Source organism: Dermacentor variabilis, chromosome 1 (genome assembly GCF_050947875.1).
Source record: "Dermacentor variabilis isolate Ectoservices chromosome 1, ASM5094787v1, whole genome shotgun sequence".
NCBI classification, from domain to species: domain Eukaryota; kingdom Metazoa; phylum Arthropoda; class Arachnida; order Ixodida; family Ixodidae; genus Dermacentor; species Dermacentor variabilis.
This window is the reverse complement of record NC_134568.1, coordinates 14,705,442-14,718,186: the sequence shown is the minus strand read 5'-3', so window position 1 is coordinate 14,718,186 and position 12,745 is coordinate 14,705,442. Positions and strand designations below refer to the sequence as shown.

General features: G+C 44.9%; 1 protein-coding gene and 1 long non-coding RNA gene across 2 annotated transcripts in view; one reads left to right on the top strand and one right to left on the bottom strand.

Moving 5' to 3' along the window:
• The window catches only part of Ccn (cellular communication network factor protein Ccn), a 325,338-nt gene that overhangs the window by 300,621 nt on the left and 11,972 nt on the right, over positions 1-12,745 (top strand). Inside the window, exons 4-5 of the mRNA XM_075684966.1 lie at positions 8,065-8,299; positions 12,181-12,414. Of these exons, the coding sequence (XP_075541081.1) occupies positions 8,065-8,299; positions 12,181-12,414 (469 nt within the window). The remainder of the gene's footprint in view (positions 1-8,064; positions 8,300-12,180; positions 12,415-12,745) is intronic.
• LOC142575545 (uncharacterized) overlaps positions 7,963-12,745 on the bottom strand; it is a 44,239-nt gene continuing 39,456 nt past the window's right edge. Inside the window, exons 2-3 of the long non-coding RNA XR_012826665.1 lie at positions 12,156-12,359; positions 7,963-8,291 (exon numbers count right to left, since the gene is read on the bottom strand). This is a non-coding gene — a long non-coding RNA (uncharacterized LOC142575545). The remainder of the gene's footprint in view (positions 8,292-12,155; positions 12,360-12,745) is intronic.

Below are 12,745 nucleotides of genomic sequence, written 5' to 3'. Positions count from 1 at the left end.
CACTGCGCCCAAGATTTTGAAATGCTATTCGAAATGAAGCATCGCTTCATTTTCCTCTGAACGTGTGCCTCTAAGGATAAATGCTCTTTCTTTGAGCCGTGACAAGTTCCTCCTTGTCTATATAAAGGACATGGTCCCGCCCGGAAGAGACACTGAAAAAACGACAACAATGAAAGTATAGACAAGAATGAGCACTTCTCTGCAGTGACTGAATAAAGGGACTGCAGGTGGCAGACGGACGTCTCAGGTAAATAGGCGGAGGCATCCTACACGGAGACGTTATTGCTGCTGTTGTGGTTATTATTATTATTATTATTATTATTATTATTATTATTATTATTATTATTATTATTATTATTATTATTATTATCTGGGAAGAGCAAGGGCATATCGGTGCTTAAACGAGCCCCGCGACCGAGAGGCATTTTTCTGTCCAGACTCTCTCGTGAAACCTCGTCTGCTGATCTGACTCCGCACCTGTCAAACGTCGGAGCAACGCCCATTACCCGAAACGCCTTTCACGAGGCATGATTCGTATGCCTCGTTTAACGCCTGCACTGATGAAGCCGTCGATGATCAAGCCCTTAAGTGCCTGAATAACCCGTCAATGTGGCCAATGGGGTGCCTGTACCAAGCTGTTCATGATGTCATGCTTCATGACGGCAGGCTTCATGCTTCCGAGATAAACCCCAAAGAAGAAGATGGTGTGTAATGTGGGCTTCTAGCAAAACGCTCGTGGACTTGGCAAAAAGCACGTGATTTTTGCGTCAATTTCGCTTTTTCTTTTCCTTTTTTTTAATATTTCCGAAGCTTAGCTCAATCTGCAGTTAAATTTAAGCTTCAGATTTTTTTTTTTCAGCAAACTACAACGACTTCCGCAGTGACTACAACTCTTTAACAAAAAGGTGTAGGCGTACTGATTGCTGTTGACAGTTCATTGAATCGTGTTCGGCGCAACGACATAAGAAGTGCACATGAGTTGATTCGGTTGAACTCAGCATACTGCGCTGTGAAAAAGTGTTTATCGGAACCCCCTATGTACCGCTGAATCTTTATTTATCTTGTCTTGTTTGATGAGGTCACCTCACCTATTGAAAGTGTCTTGTCTTGCCATAGCAAGCACAGAGTAATAATTTTTGGTGATTTCAATAGAAATGGAATAGATTGGAACACGCTTAGATGTTGTCATTGCACAGGGAACAAATGCAGCCTGTCGTTGGAATTTCTGTCCTTTTGTTCAATTCAGCAACATTAGTTGATCGCCAATTCCTGTCGCAACGTCTTAGACATTTGCCTCTAGAATGTTCCAGTTATAGATGTCTCTAGTTCTGACATTTCCCTTTGTCCCGATTAGTTTCACCCCTCACTAAAGATAACTGCCTCCGTGTCAGCCCTGATGCAGAGCTCCTGCAGTGGCATCAGTGAATCCTCTGGCTTTGCTTTCAAGTGTGGGGATCATGTTGGTTTATACGCGTTCTTGTAGACCATCGATTGTTCGCAGGTCACAGACAAAAGCAATGTTGATGACCAAGTGGATCAATTTACGAACCTTGTTTTGAGCAGTATGCGCAAGTACATTCCCAAGTACAGCACTAAACATTCTAAATATCCCCAGTGGTTCACATCTGAACTTATAACAGCCCTAAAGTATAATCATCGCGCGAACCTTAAATCCAGAAGTCCTGTGCCTAATGAGTGAAGAGAAGAAGTGTGCTTCTATGGGGCTTTCTGCAAACACATCTATAAGAGGGATCACGACTTATATATTGCATTCTTGGAAAACACCGCCTCTGACCGGTAGGCGCAGTTCTGGAAGTATATCCGCGAGTGATCTAGCAAACGTGGAGAGTGTTTGTGCCTGCTCGACTCTTGAGCAGTAGAAGTCCAAGCATTGGCGCATTGTTTTGTTCTCCGTTTCTCATGCCTAAATAAAACTTCAGGTTTCAACGCTGGTGTCAGTCAGCAGCAAACGACGGTTCCTACATTTTGGGGTGTATGTTATGAAATGCTCATCAGCAAATGCTTTAAGCGTTTGATGCCTTCCCTATCCTGCGGCCCTAATAGCATCCCCTCCCCACTTCTAAAAGCTTACGGCGGTATATATGTTCCAGTATGGATATCTTTATTTAATACCTCTCTGAATACTTTCGCTTTGCCTCACATGTGAAAAACTGTTCGTGTTTTCTCGGCGTTTGAGCATGGCTGTAAAACCGATGTCTTAAATGATCGCCTGATTTCTCTGTGCCACGTCTAAGAGTTTTGAGCTTGATTTCCACAATATATTTTGTCTTTTACTGTGAAGAACTTATTTATTCCGTATCAGCATGGATTTCTCACCGGCCTCTCTACTATTATAAATAATAAATTTCAGTACACAATCTCTGCGCCGGTACTTCAGAGGGGGCAAGTTATCACCATTTGTTGTGACCTCAGCAAGGCTTTTGACGTAGTCAGCCACTCACTGCTTCTGATCAAGCTTGCGCACTCGTCAATTGCAACTCTCTTGCGAAGTTATCTTCTCCAATGATGATGTCATCTTAACGTCAACGGCCAAACGCCTTCTATTTACATGGCAACTGGCGGCGTCCTGCAAAGATCATTGCTAGGACCACTCATTTTTTAAATGTTTTTTTTATTAATGACGTTCTTGGCGCTATTAGGAATTCCTTATTCCTTCTATATGCCGATGACATCAAGATTTCTAAGGAAATTCATACTCTTGATGACTGTCGCACCGTGTAATCTGGACTGTATTCTTTTTCGAAATGGTGCAAAGGTGCAAACCTCACCTTGAATGCTGCGAATACCAAAGGCATGACCTTCACAAGAAAAATAACAAGCATTTCCTTTTCTGATTGTGTAAATTCTGTACCATTGTGTAAGACCTTTGAGATGAATGATATCGGTATATTTCTTTATATAACCTTACACTGTTCAGCTCACACTAAGCGCGTTGCATTGTGGGGCACGGGCTGACTTGCCTCTGTTTGCAGACTATCGAGAGAATTCCATTCCCCTACACCGTTGCCCACATAGTACACAACAATCTGTCTTCCTCAACTCGAATACGCCTCGTTCGTCTGGAATTGCATTACTTGATCCAACAGTGATGTTATAGGTCACGTCGAGAAAATATTTCTAAGCATATAGTATAATCACCGCTTTGCTAACGCGGACACTGGACTTTGTTCTAAAAACACCCGCGTACTTAGGTTTAGGTGCACGTTAAAGAACCCCAGGTGGTCGAAATTTCAGGAGTCCACCACTACGGTGTGCCTCATAATCAGCAAGTTGTTTTGGCACATAAAACCCCATACTTTTTTTTACTTTGTTCTAACACTGCTTGATTATTGTCACTGCCCTTACTTCGTTGCCGAAATGATCGCGCTAACCTCTTGTTTCTTTGCAAACTCCTTCACAGTATCCTCATCTGCCTAGAACTCCTCAATTGTATCGTGTATCGTATTCCGTGCAAGATCACCAGAGAACATAGATAGGCCATTCCAAGTTCCTGCCCGTCATCACCAACACTCAGCCGTTTACAGAATACAGTCTTTATAACGATTATTTTCATGATCCTAATATTCTTCATAACTCGCTGGCATTGTTCTTTTCCGAGGTTTTCGTTGTTGTGTCATGGTTTGACATATTGTTCAAGTGCCCTTCTCCTCCTTTTTCTTTTATATTCACCTTGCGCTTTGTTGCAAGTACACTCTTCTTTTCGAGAATGTTATTTTTGTTCGTTGTTCTTTTTTTTCACTAATACCGCTGCTGTTTTTTTCCCCTATTGTGTGCGTGCGCCAGCACTTAGACTTCATTGTTGTTCCTTGGGACGATAAATAAAGGATTTATTATTATTATTATTATTATTATTATTATTATTATTATTATTATTATTATTATTATTATTATTATTATTATTATTATTATTATTATTATTATTATTATTATTATTATTATTATTATTATTATTATTATTTAAGGGGGTATTCGCGCCTCATAGCAGTGCCGGCTACTCCCCGGCCCCGACGTGCAATGAATAAGAGAAACATCCTGAATTGAACGGAACCACAAATGCCTAAGAATAGTTCACAAGTCATGACTCATAAGCCACAAGTTCACAATGCCACGCGGTTCGCAAATTCGAACACGTATTTGCGTGTGAAAGCTTTATGAGCATAAAGAATACCTTTATCGAATTGTTCCAGTGGAACGCGACTACTTCGGTGGCGCTTCGACGCAAGAAGTGCAACAAGGCTAAGAGCACCAGCTGTGATATCGCAGTGACTATGTTGCTGCGCTGCTGAGGCCAGGGTCGCGGGTGCGATCCCATTCGCGGCGGCCGCATTTCAATGAAGGCTAAATGTAAAAGAAAGTATCGTATACTTAGGCTTGGCTGCACGTTTTAGAAACCCAGGTGGTCAAAATTAATGGGGAATCCCCCGCTACGCGTCGTGCCTGATAATCAGATTGTGGTTTTGGCGCGTCAGAACACCAGAGTTTCATTTAAATGCTAATTGCTGTGTCGGTTGTTCATGTGATCAACTAAGACCTTTTGCGCTCGTTGTGGTCTTAGTCAAGCATACGAGCAGCACCTTTGTGAGCCAGTGCGAAAGCGGACAGAGGCATTCTGTCGGATTGCATTTGTCCATTTTGCGCAAATTCTGCGTGCTTCCTAGTCCTACTCTTCTTCTTTCACTGTCCTAAAATATGTGTGAGATGTAAACCAACTAGCCCAATCGAAAATTCCCGCCATGACAGAGGCTCTAGTTATGCTGCCGCGTCAATAACGGTTGCATTTTCGTTTACTTGCTGCTTCTATAGCACGGACAAACTTTGGGGGCTGGGTGCGCATGGCTGTAAGTCTAGCAAAGAGCAGATTTACTTAGTTCCAAGGGCTGCGTGCCTATATACAGGTAAAGGTCGAGCCACATCGCCTTAGTTCTAGGGCTTTTTTTGTTTTCCTCGTTTGCTTAAGCCGTTTTAAGCAGCAGTCGAATATTGCGTCCCTAGCGTGACTTCACTGTCGATTTTAGTCATATTAGTTCCTACGGCTTAATGTAAGTCTCTCGTGATGCATGCAGGCTGTAAGCGAAGCAGCCAATTTATTGCTCGTGCTCATATGTAGTAGTGCTCAAAATGTCCTTGGTTTCAGTTCTTTAGATTCTTCCTTCTTTTACGTTCCTCTAATTTATTATTTTGAATGATATAGTACACGAACTCCCGCAGAGGCCACTTGTGCGTGGAAAAGCTGGCTATTTATAATGACCTCCGAAATTCAACGTCAGGTAAGCCAACGGAAGCAAATGTCGTGAAAGGTAGACGAGACACTTTCCGTTGGCGTCACTTCCTCTTCGCATGGTTGCATGAAGAGCGCATTGACAGGATGCCCATCCGCTCCGACGAAACGGCACGTAGCAAGCTTACGTCACACTTAAAGGGGTGGAGACATCAAAATTTTCGTTCATGTGTTTGTTGATTCAAACGTTGCGTCATGCTTCAGGGAGCACGATACACACAGCGGGATTCATATATATCCGATAAATAATTTAATAATAGCATTATTATACCGAGCGATTTCGGTTTCGGTTTCTGGGCTCCGGGGGATGCTATGACGTCACAGAGGAGGAAACGCAACATGGCTTGGTCACGTGGCCCACAAAAAATAGTGACGTAAAACTATGCTGCGTCGTCTGTTCGCGCATACGCGTGCTCTGCCAGCAGGGGTCAACCACTGGCGATTCGAAGTGCATGTCGTGATTATTATAATTATTGCGAAGAGCGACAACAACGGTAAGAAAATATTGCGGCTTGTGAGAGTCGGTGATTCATTCCGAAGCGCCGTAAGCTCTAGCTTTGAAGTGAACCGGAAAAGGCCTAGCGACGATATCGGCGGCGCCGAACGATCAGAGGCGGTGAAGCTGCCGTCGATGCCAGAGCGACCACTCCTCGGTCGCTGATTGGCCGCTTCGCCGTACGGCTGCCACACAAATGGGTCCTGGGCCCGTCCTCTCTACGGCAAGGAAATCTCGCCGTTCGCGAGCAAAACCGCCGTCACACGGGAGCCCGCGAACTGCAAACGGCGTGCGGCGAGTTTCCGTGCCGGTAACGTGGACGGGCCGGTAACGTGGAAAGGCCAAGCGAAGGAGAGTCCGCTCCGAGCTGCCGAACTACGCGACTATGCGACGAGAGAAGCAGGCAACACGAACGCCGCATATCCTGGTCCCTTTCGGAGTCGGCCGGCTAGTGTTACACTCAAACGTGTAAAGGCCCGTCCGCAGGGCAACTCGCCGCACGCAGTTTGCCGTTCGCGGGCCGGCGTGCGGCGTTCGTGTTGTCCACTTCTCTCCTCTTGTGTCCGTGTCTGCACGCCTTACCCCTTCTTTGCATTAAGAAAGGATTTCTATATGCCTGTAGCTCGGTCGTAGTGGAGGCTATGCTCGGTTGCTCGGCTCAGAAGGCTCCGTAATCGGCATTTCATCGCTACTCATCATGCGTCACGTTTTTGTGCTGGTGTGCTATGACGTCAATAATTTCGTTCCTCCTCTGTGACGTAGTAACTGCCGCGCTAGCGATGGGTCTCGACTACGAGAAGGAGTTTTTAATGACTCTTTGGAGCTCAATTAAAATTATTTTGAAATGTTTACAGCGTCCAATACCTCGTTCTGGGTGTCCTTGCATACGGAAGCAGCCTACAACATGCTTTTTATAGCCTCAAAATTTGGTGTCTCAACCCCTTAAGTGGAAGTGCTCCAGGAAGCGATCGATCGAAAATACGGCGCCAAATCGCGGACATATCTTGGAGCCATACATCAATGCAGCTCGGTAAAACGCCTTTTATCGAAGGGGTTCGTGGGCAAAAAAATAACGGAACGCATTTAGAACGCTGAATTTCAACCACATAGTCTTCTGTAAAAATTTCTGGCACACTTAGGCTATGCGGCTACTGTAATGGCAGGAATGATAGTTCAGACATCATAGGAATGATAAGCACTACATGGATTTGCCTAATAGTCTTTCTAGTTCCGAACGGCTTTGTGATTTTGCAAATTGATCCATAGTTTGCAACAAAATATTGCGTTATTAATGAATCAATTCGCTATGATTATGCATAGCTGTACATGATTATTGCTTTTGACGTTTATAAAAATTGAATTGTTTCAACATTTAGGCTAATAAAGGCAGATACTGAGTAGTATGCAAAGCCACAAGGACGTTTGAAGCCACAAGCACGAAAATGAAGCAACTTCAAGTACTAACCACCATTCACATGGCTTAACGATCACAGCACCAGAGTTTTCTAGTGGGAAACTGTGGTTTTAATAAGCACAACGCAAGCCAATCACACATGTCCAATCAAAGCTGCCATACACGCAAACGAGTGATCTCCACATGCTGGCGGTGAAGGAGCCATATACTAGTACTAAATACCACCCTGCCATAGCCGTAATTATCACGAATACGCTGATGCAACTCCTACGCGTAGACATCACCAATCAAATATTTCTCGTCTTCATCAATCTCATTCCTGCTTCACTCAGGAATGAGACATGCACGTATATGTTAATTAAATTGCATGGATGTGGTTTACTGTCACGTTTGCCGCAGCAGAGGTATAGATGCTTGTAGTTTCATATGCGAAACCATGTAAAAGACGTCGGCGATCGGTAGATCAGGAAGTTGCTTCGACACCGGTAGAGGCAAGCTAAAATAGTACTGCCTCATAACTTTTCTTCCCACATCATGCCAATAAACTGTGGACTAGAGCGCGGATGCGCATGCCCATCCTAAAGGTCCGCAGAGGCACAGCGGACATCTTATCCGAGAAGCCACAGAGACAGCCAACTGCAGCTCTTGAATCCAGTGTCGGAAAAAACTCTCCCACAGCGCCGGACTTGAGCTGCAGGTGCATGTTGAACAGGATATTCTCGCGATATCAGCGTAGCTGGGTGGAGAACAATCTTCAGGGCCAATAAACTGAGTCGTTTATTCGTTTGCCATTAGAAGAAAAAGAAAAAAGAGTTTTCGCAGTACAAGCGGCTTGGGCGTACGTGTTCATTGCAGGGTGCGGTACAGTGCGGCCCGTCGTGCCGGTGCAGCAGCAGCGGCCCGCACGAAGGTGGCAGTGAAACCGCCGGCTGCCCCGAGGGCGTGAGCCTGGTGCGCGACGGCTGCAATTGCTGCAGCATCTGCGCCCGGCAGCAAGGCGATACCTGCGACGCCGTTCAGCTGTGCGATGCCCGGCGGCAGCTGCACTGTGTCTACCCGGACAGGAACGCCTCGGTCGGCACCTGCAAGGGTACGCTGCAATGTGTGTCGTGCAATGCGTGAGCTATTTATGTGCAACCCCTGGTCCGCGGTGGCTCAGTGGCTATGACGATCCGCTGCCGATGACGACGTCACGGGTTCGACTGCCTAAGCAGCCGCGAATCGAACTCCTTACTCTACGGTCTCTGTCTAGCCCCAGTACTACTATAGAACGTTAAACTCCGTGGACGAAATAAAGGAAACACCGAATGTGCGTTTATGCTACGATTAGTCGTGATGTGTGCATTCGAATCTGACGTATTGGTGGTAAAAAATTACAGTTTTACCGTTTAATACTTCATTTTCGTGAGGGGCATCCTTGTTTAGTAACTACGACATTTCGAAGGCAATGTCGGAGTTCTTTTGCATATTGCTGGAGGGTGTACTCATGGATCGATTCATTGACTTACTGATCTATGGTGGGATGGATTTGTTAATGTATAAACGAATTGACTGGTCGACCAATTGGTCAAGAAGCTATCTGAGTGGCTTGCTATTTCCCGAAAATAGACCGTCGTACAGTAAACGCACGGTCATACATCAGCTAAAATCAGGTAACGCGCAACAGTACGAAACGTAATTGGAAAATAAATATATGCTAATGGACTATCGCTGGCAACGAGTTGTCAACTGAAATTTTGCATTATATTTCACAGATTTAAATTACATCATATATATTACATACGATAAGGCAGTTCGTTAAAATACGAATGGTACGAATCGGCCTCGACAATACTTTTTCCCTAATTGGTGGACATCTTCGAAATTGTGTAACGTAATACTTATTTTAGTGGGCCTTGGCGTCTGTTGACGTCACTGTAACTCAGCAGCAATGTAATGCCCGAAAATAGAAATCTGGATGCACAGATCTGACTGACATAAAATAATTATCCTGTCTATAATTCTCGTTATCGTGCCCAAGGGTACGCAAACGCCACCGCAGAAAATAAGTAAGTACCAGCTTTGAAGTTGCACAGAAATGATATGATCTTGACTCGCCGAAAGCTACACGTTTGATTTGACGCAGGTATATGCATGCGGTGACGCAGCCCTAGGTGCCTTGGTTATTGGGAATTTCGAATCGGCAAGCGTTGTCTCTTGTGCTTACTCTGTTATATGCAAAGCCAGTGTTGGCAGGCAACTACTGTCGGAGGAAGCTATCCTCGGCCCATGGCCTGACACTGCAATTTCGATGCGTGCAACAAAAGTATTGTTGGAGTTTCTGCAGGACACCAAGCTCGACGAGCGGCTCTAGCGAGGCAACTGTCTCATGTACATAAGCACTCACCACTTCTCTTATCATCATCATCCATTCCAATACTTTCACTCCCCTTCCCTCTTCCCCAGTGCAGAGTAGCAGACTAGAGCGCACTAGCTCAGGTCGACCTCTCTGTCTTTCCTATCAATAAATTCTATATATATTCTGTTATATGCAAGACAACGCACTTCTTCAAATTGTGCTTTCGATTTGGATTCTGACAACGAAACAGCGCAGCCTTAAATCTACTAACGTGTATCTGACTTCCAGTATATCAATCTATCATTCTGACATTAGTTTATGGCACTTGAAAGGCATCATCACTACAATCAAGCTCTACCAGTATTATCCGGCCGTCAGTGCACTGATCAAATGTGAAATTTAACTTGAGATTAAGTGCCATGACATACATAAACACTACATAGAAATGGTCCGTATGCAAAGCAATGTATCTCACATGTAATTTAAATGAAACAACGAAAGGATTCTTTTTACTTTTACTTTTACCACGAACGCATGCATAAGCACACAAGCGCAGACACATACACATTCGCATCCGTAGGCGTGATGCATTTCAGTATATGTGCTCTACCACAGTATGGAGTTCGATTGGCTTCTTTCCAAGCTATGGCATCGCTCCATGAATTCGTGCGTCCTTGTGCTATGTGTGTGTAGTGCATAAATCGCAGGCAAACGACAATGTTTAGCCTTACAGGATGAGTAGTCCAGTTAAAAAGAACTGAGGGGAGTTAGGTGGCACAGAGCCAAGATTCATCGGCGGCACTTCATTGTGTACGTTAATTAATGCGGTATCAATTTCCTCTCCATTAGCATACACAGGCATAGCCTACACTGAGCACAAGCGCCTCTTTGTATGGTTCTAGTATTTGCAAATGTTTAATTCAGTGTAGGACATGAGACTTTGCTCCGTGCTGGTGATTGTTTCGTTAAAAAAAAAAGAAATCGAATACTCTGACAACCGTGGCCCTAACACAAGACTCAGCTTTCGAAGAGTTGTTGTGTTTCCCTTGTGCGTGACAATGAGTAGGCGACATCAGAAGCGACTATCCGACGTGAAACCGTTTCATTATCGTGAAACCAACTAAAAAAGAAGGCAATGGATCGCGTTTTTCATTTACTGCGGAATAGATATAGTGTGTATAAAAAAAGATTCTATCAGAAAAGCATCTTACGCTCCGTTTAAGTGAAATCGTTGAAGTGCCACCAGGCGTCTCTAGGTAGAGAGCTAAAACTGCTGGCATGAGCAGCCTTTGATGTAGGCCTCAGTTTCAGTTTCAGTGTACTGATGAGATCGAAATCTTGTACAGAAAAAGTAACTCTAGGAAGAACAATTACACACCAAATTACTAAAATAAATATTCGAAAAAACTGGACAATAAATCAAAGCACGATCGACAGGTATACAAATACGATACAACTTTCCCACTTATTTCTGTAGCGTCTCCGATGGCGAAATCAGGCTCTGTAAAAGACTGTGAGTTGGACAAACTGGGTGTGCATCAATGTATTGAAAAAAAAAGGAAGAAAGAAAACTGCGCATCCGACGCGGACAAAGCGCTAGAAAACGACGACACAAGCTGTGTCTTGCAACAAAGGGTTCTTAGGTAAAACTTTAGTTAAAGGCTATAACTTTAAGATGTGAGTCATCATTTGTGTTGCCGTCCAGTCTATTTTCCTTTACCCACATTTCTAACGCTGTTTTTTCTTCTTTTTCGCAACGTAGACAAGGGGTAAATGTATTTCCTAAATAAAGGTTTCTGGAGGAACTCCATGAATTTATATAACTGCTATATTCGTTTAGTAATGAAAGAAAGAAACGTTGCAATCTTCCACCATGAGTATAACAGTCTGGTGCCCGTGGAAGCAGCGACACTTCAGAGCAGCTACACCTTTAAAGTGATATGCCATAAAAGCGCCCTTATTTAGAAAGGTGCTTGTCGAGGGCGCGTACAACCGGCATCGCCGTATAGGCTACCGTTTCTAATGTGCATGTTCTTTTCTTATTCACAGGCTAAAGAAGTCGTACAAGTAACTCAACTGCCTGACAATTATCGCCCGAAACTTAAAAATTTAGATGCACTTCGGTCTTAGTAAACACACAAGCATAAATTGAAAGCTCCAAATTAGAACTTCAGTTCCACTTGAGCTACAAGGACATTCTACTAATTTGCGGCTCTCATGGTCCATAAGGTTCCCACTACGGATAAGAACTGACTGGTGCGACGCTTTCGTGAGAAATATGTGTACTGTCGGATTACGAATGCTCAAACTTTCTTAAGGGCAGGAAGTAAGGTAAGAGTGATTTAGTGAGCCCCGGATTTACCGCGCACACTTTTCTGCCACGGGTGTAGCTCGCCTTTCCTATATGCCAATTGACAGATCTCGGGTAAGCCATAGTAAAGAGTCGCGAGTGCGCGCACCGGCCGATCCTGTTTGCGCACGAGATAACGGCGAAGTCGCCGAGCCGATGACGAGCCCAATACAGCGAACGAAAAAACCTCCACGGCAGCTGCAGTGAAGTGCCGCATGGCCGCGAATTGCCGAACGACGCCTCGTGTTTTGTTCTTACCCTGGCGCCTCTCGTTGTCCGACAGTGGTGCAGGGCCAGGCGTGCCAGGTGGAAGGCCTCGGCCAGTACAAGGACGGCGCCACTTTCAAGCTGGACTGCCGCACTCAGTGCTCGTGCCAGAACGGCACCTACGGCTGCGTGTCGCTTTGCCCCCACGAGGGAGTGCGGCCGTCGGCCGAGTGCCGCAACGCCAGGCTCGTCCGGCTGCGGGGAAACTGCTGTCGCGAGTGGCTGTGCGACCACGACATGATGAAGCAGCGTGCGTTTGTTGCCCGTTTCTTTCTCTCTGAATGTTCGCACGTTTGCACGCATTTGTTAGGCGTCATATATATATATATATATAAAAGAAGTCTTTCCGGAGAACAGTCGCGCATCGAATGGGCTGCATGTGCAACACTGCCTGCCCTTTAAAAGCACTACTTATAGTGCATGTTGCGGCGTTACATAATACGATCCGTAGTTTCTTCCTGCTTAAATCTCTCTACAAATATATAAAGCTTCAAAGACATGAAGCCGCACAAGGCAAAGGAAATGCGCAACGTGGAAGAATGAGGGCAGGGATATGGCACTGCACAATACCTTCTTCAACA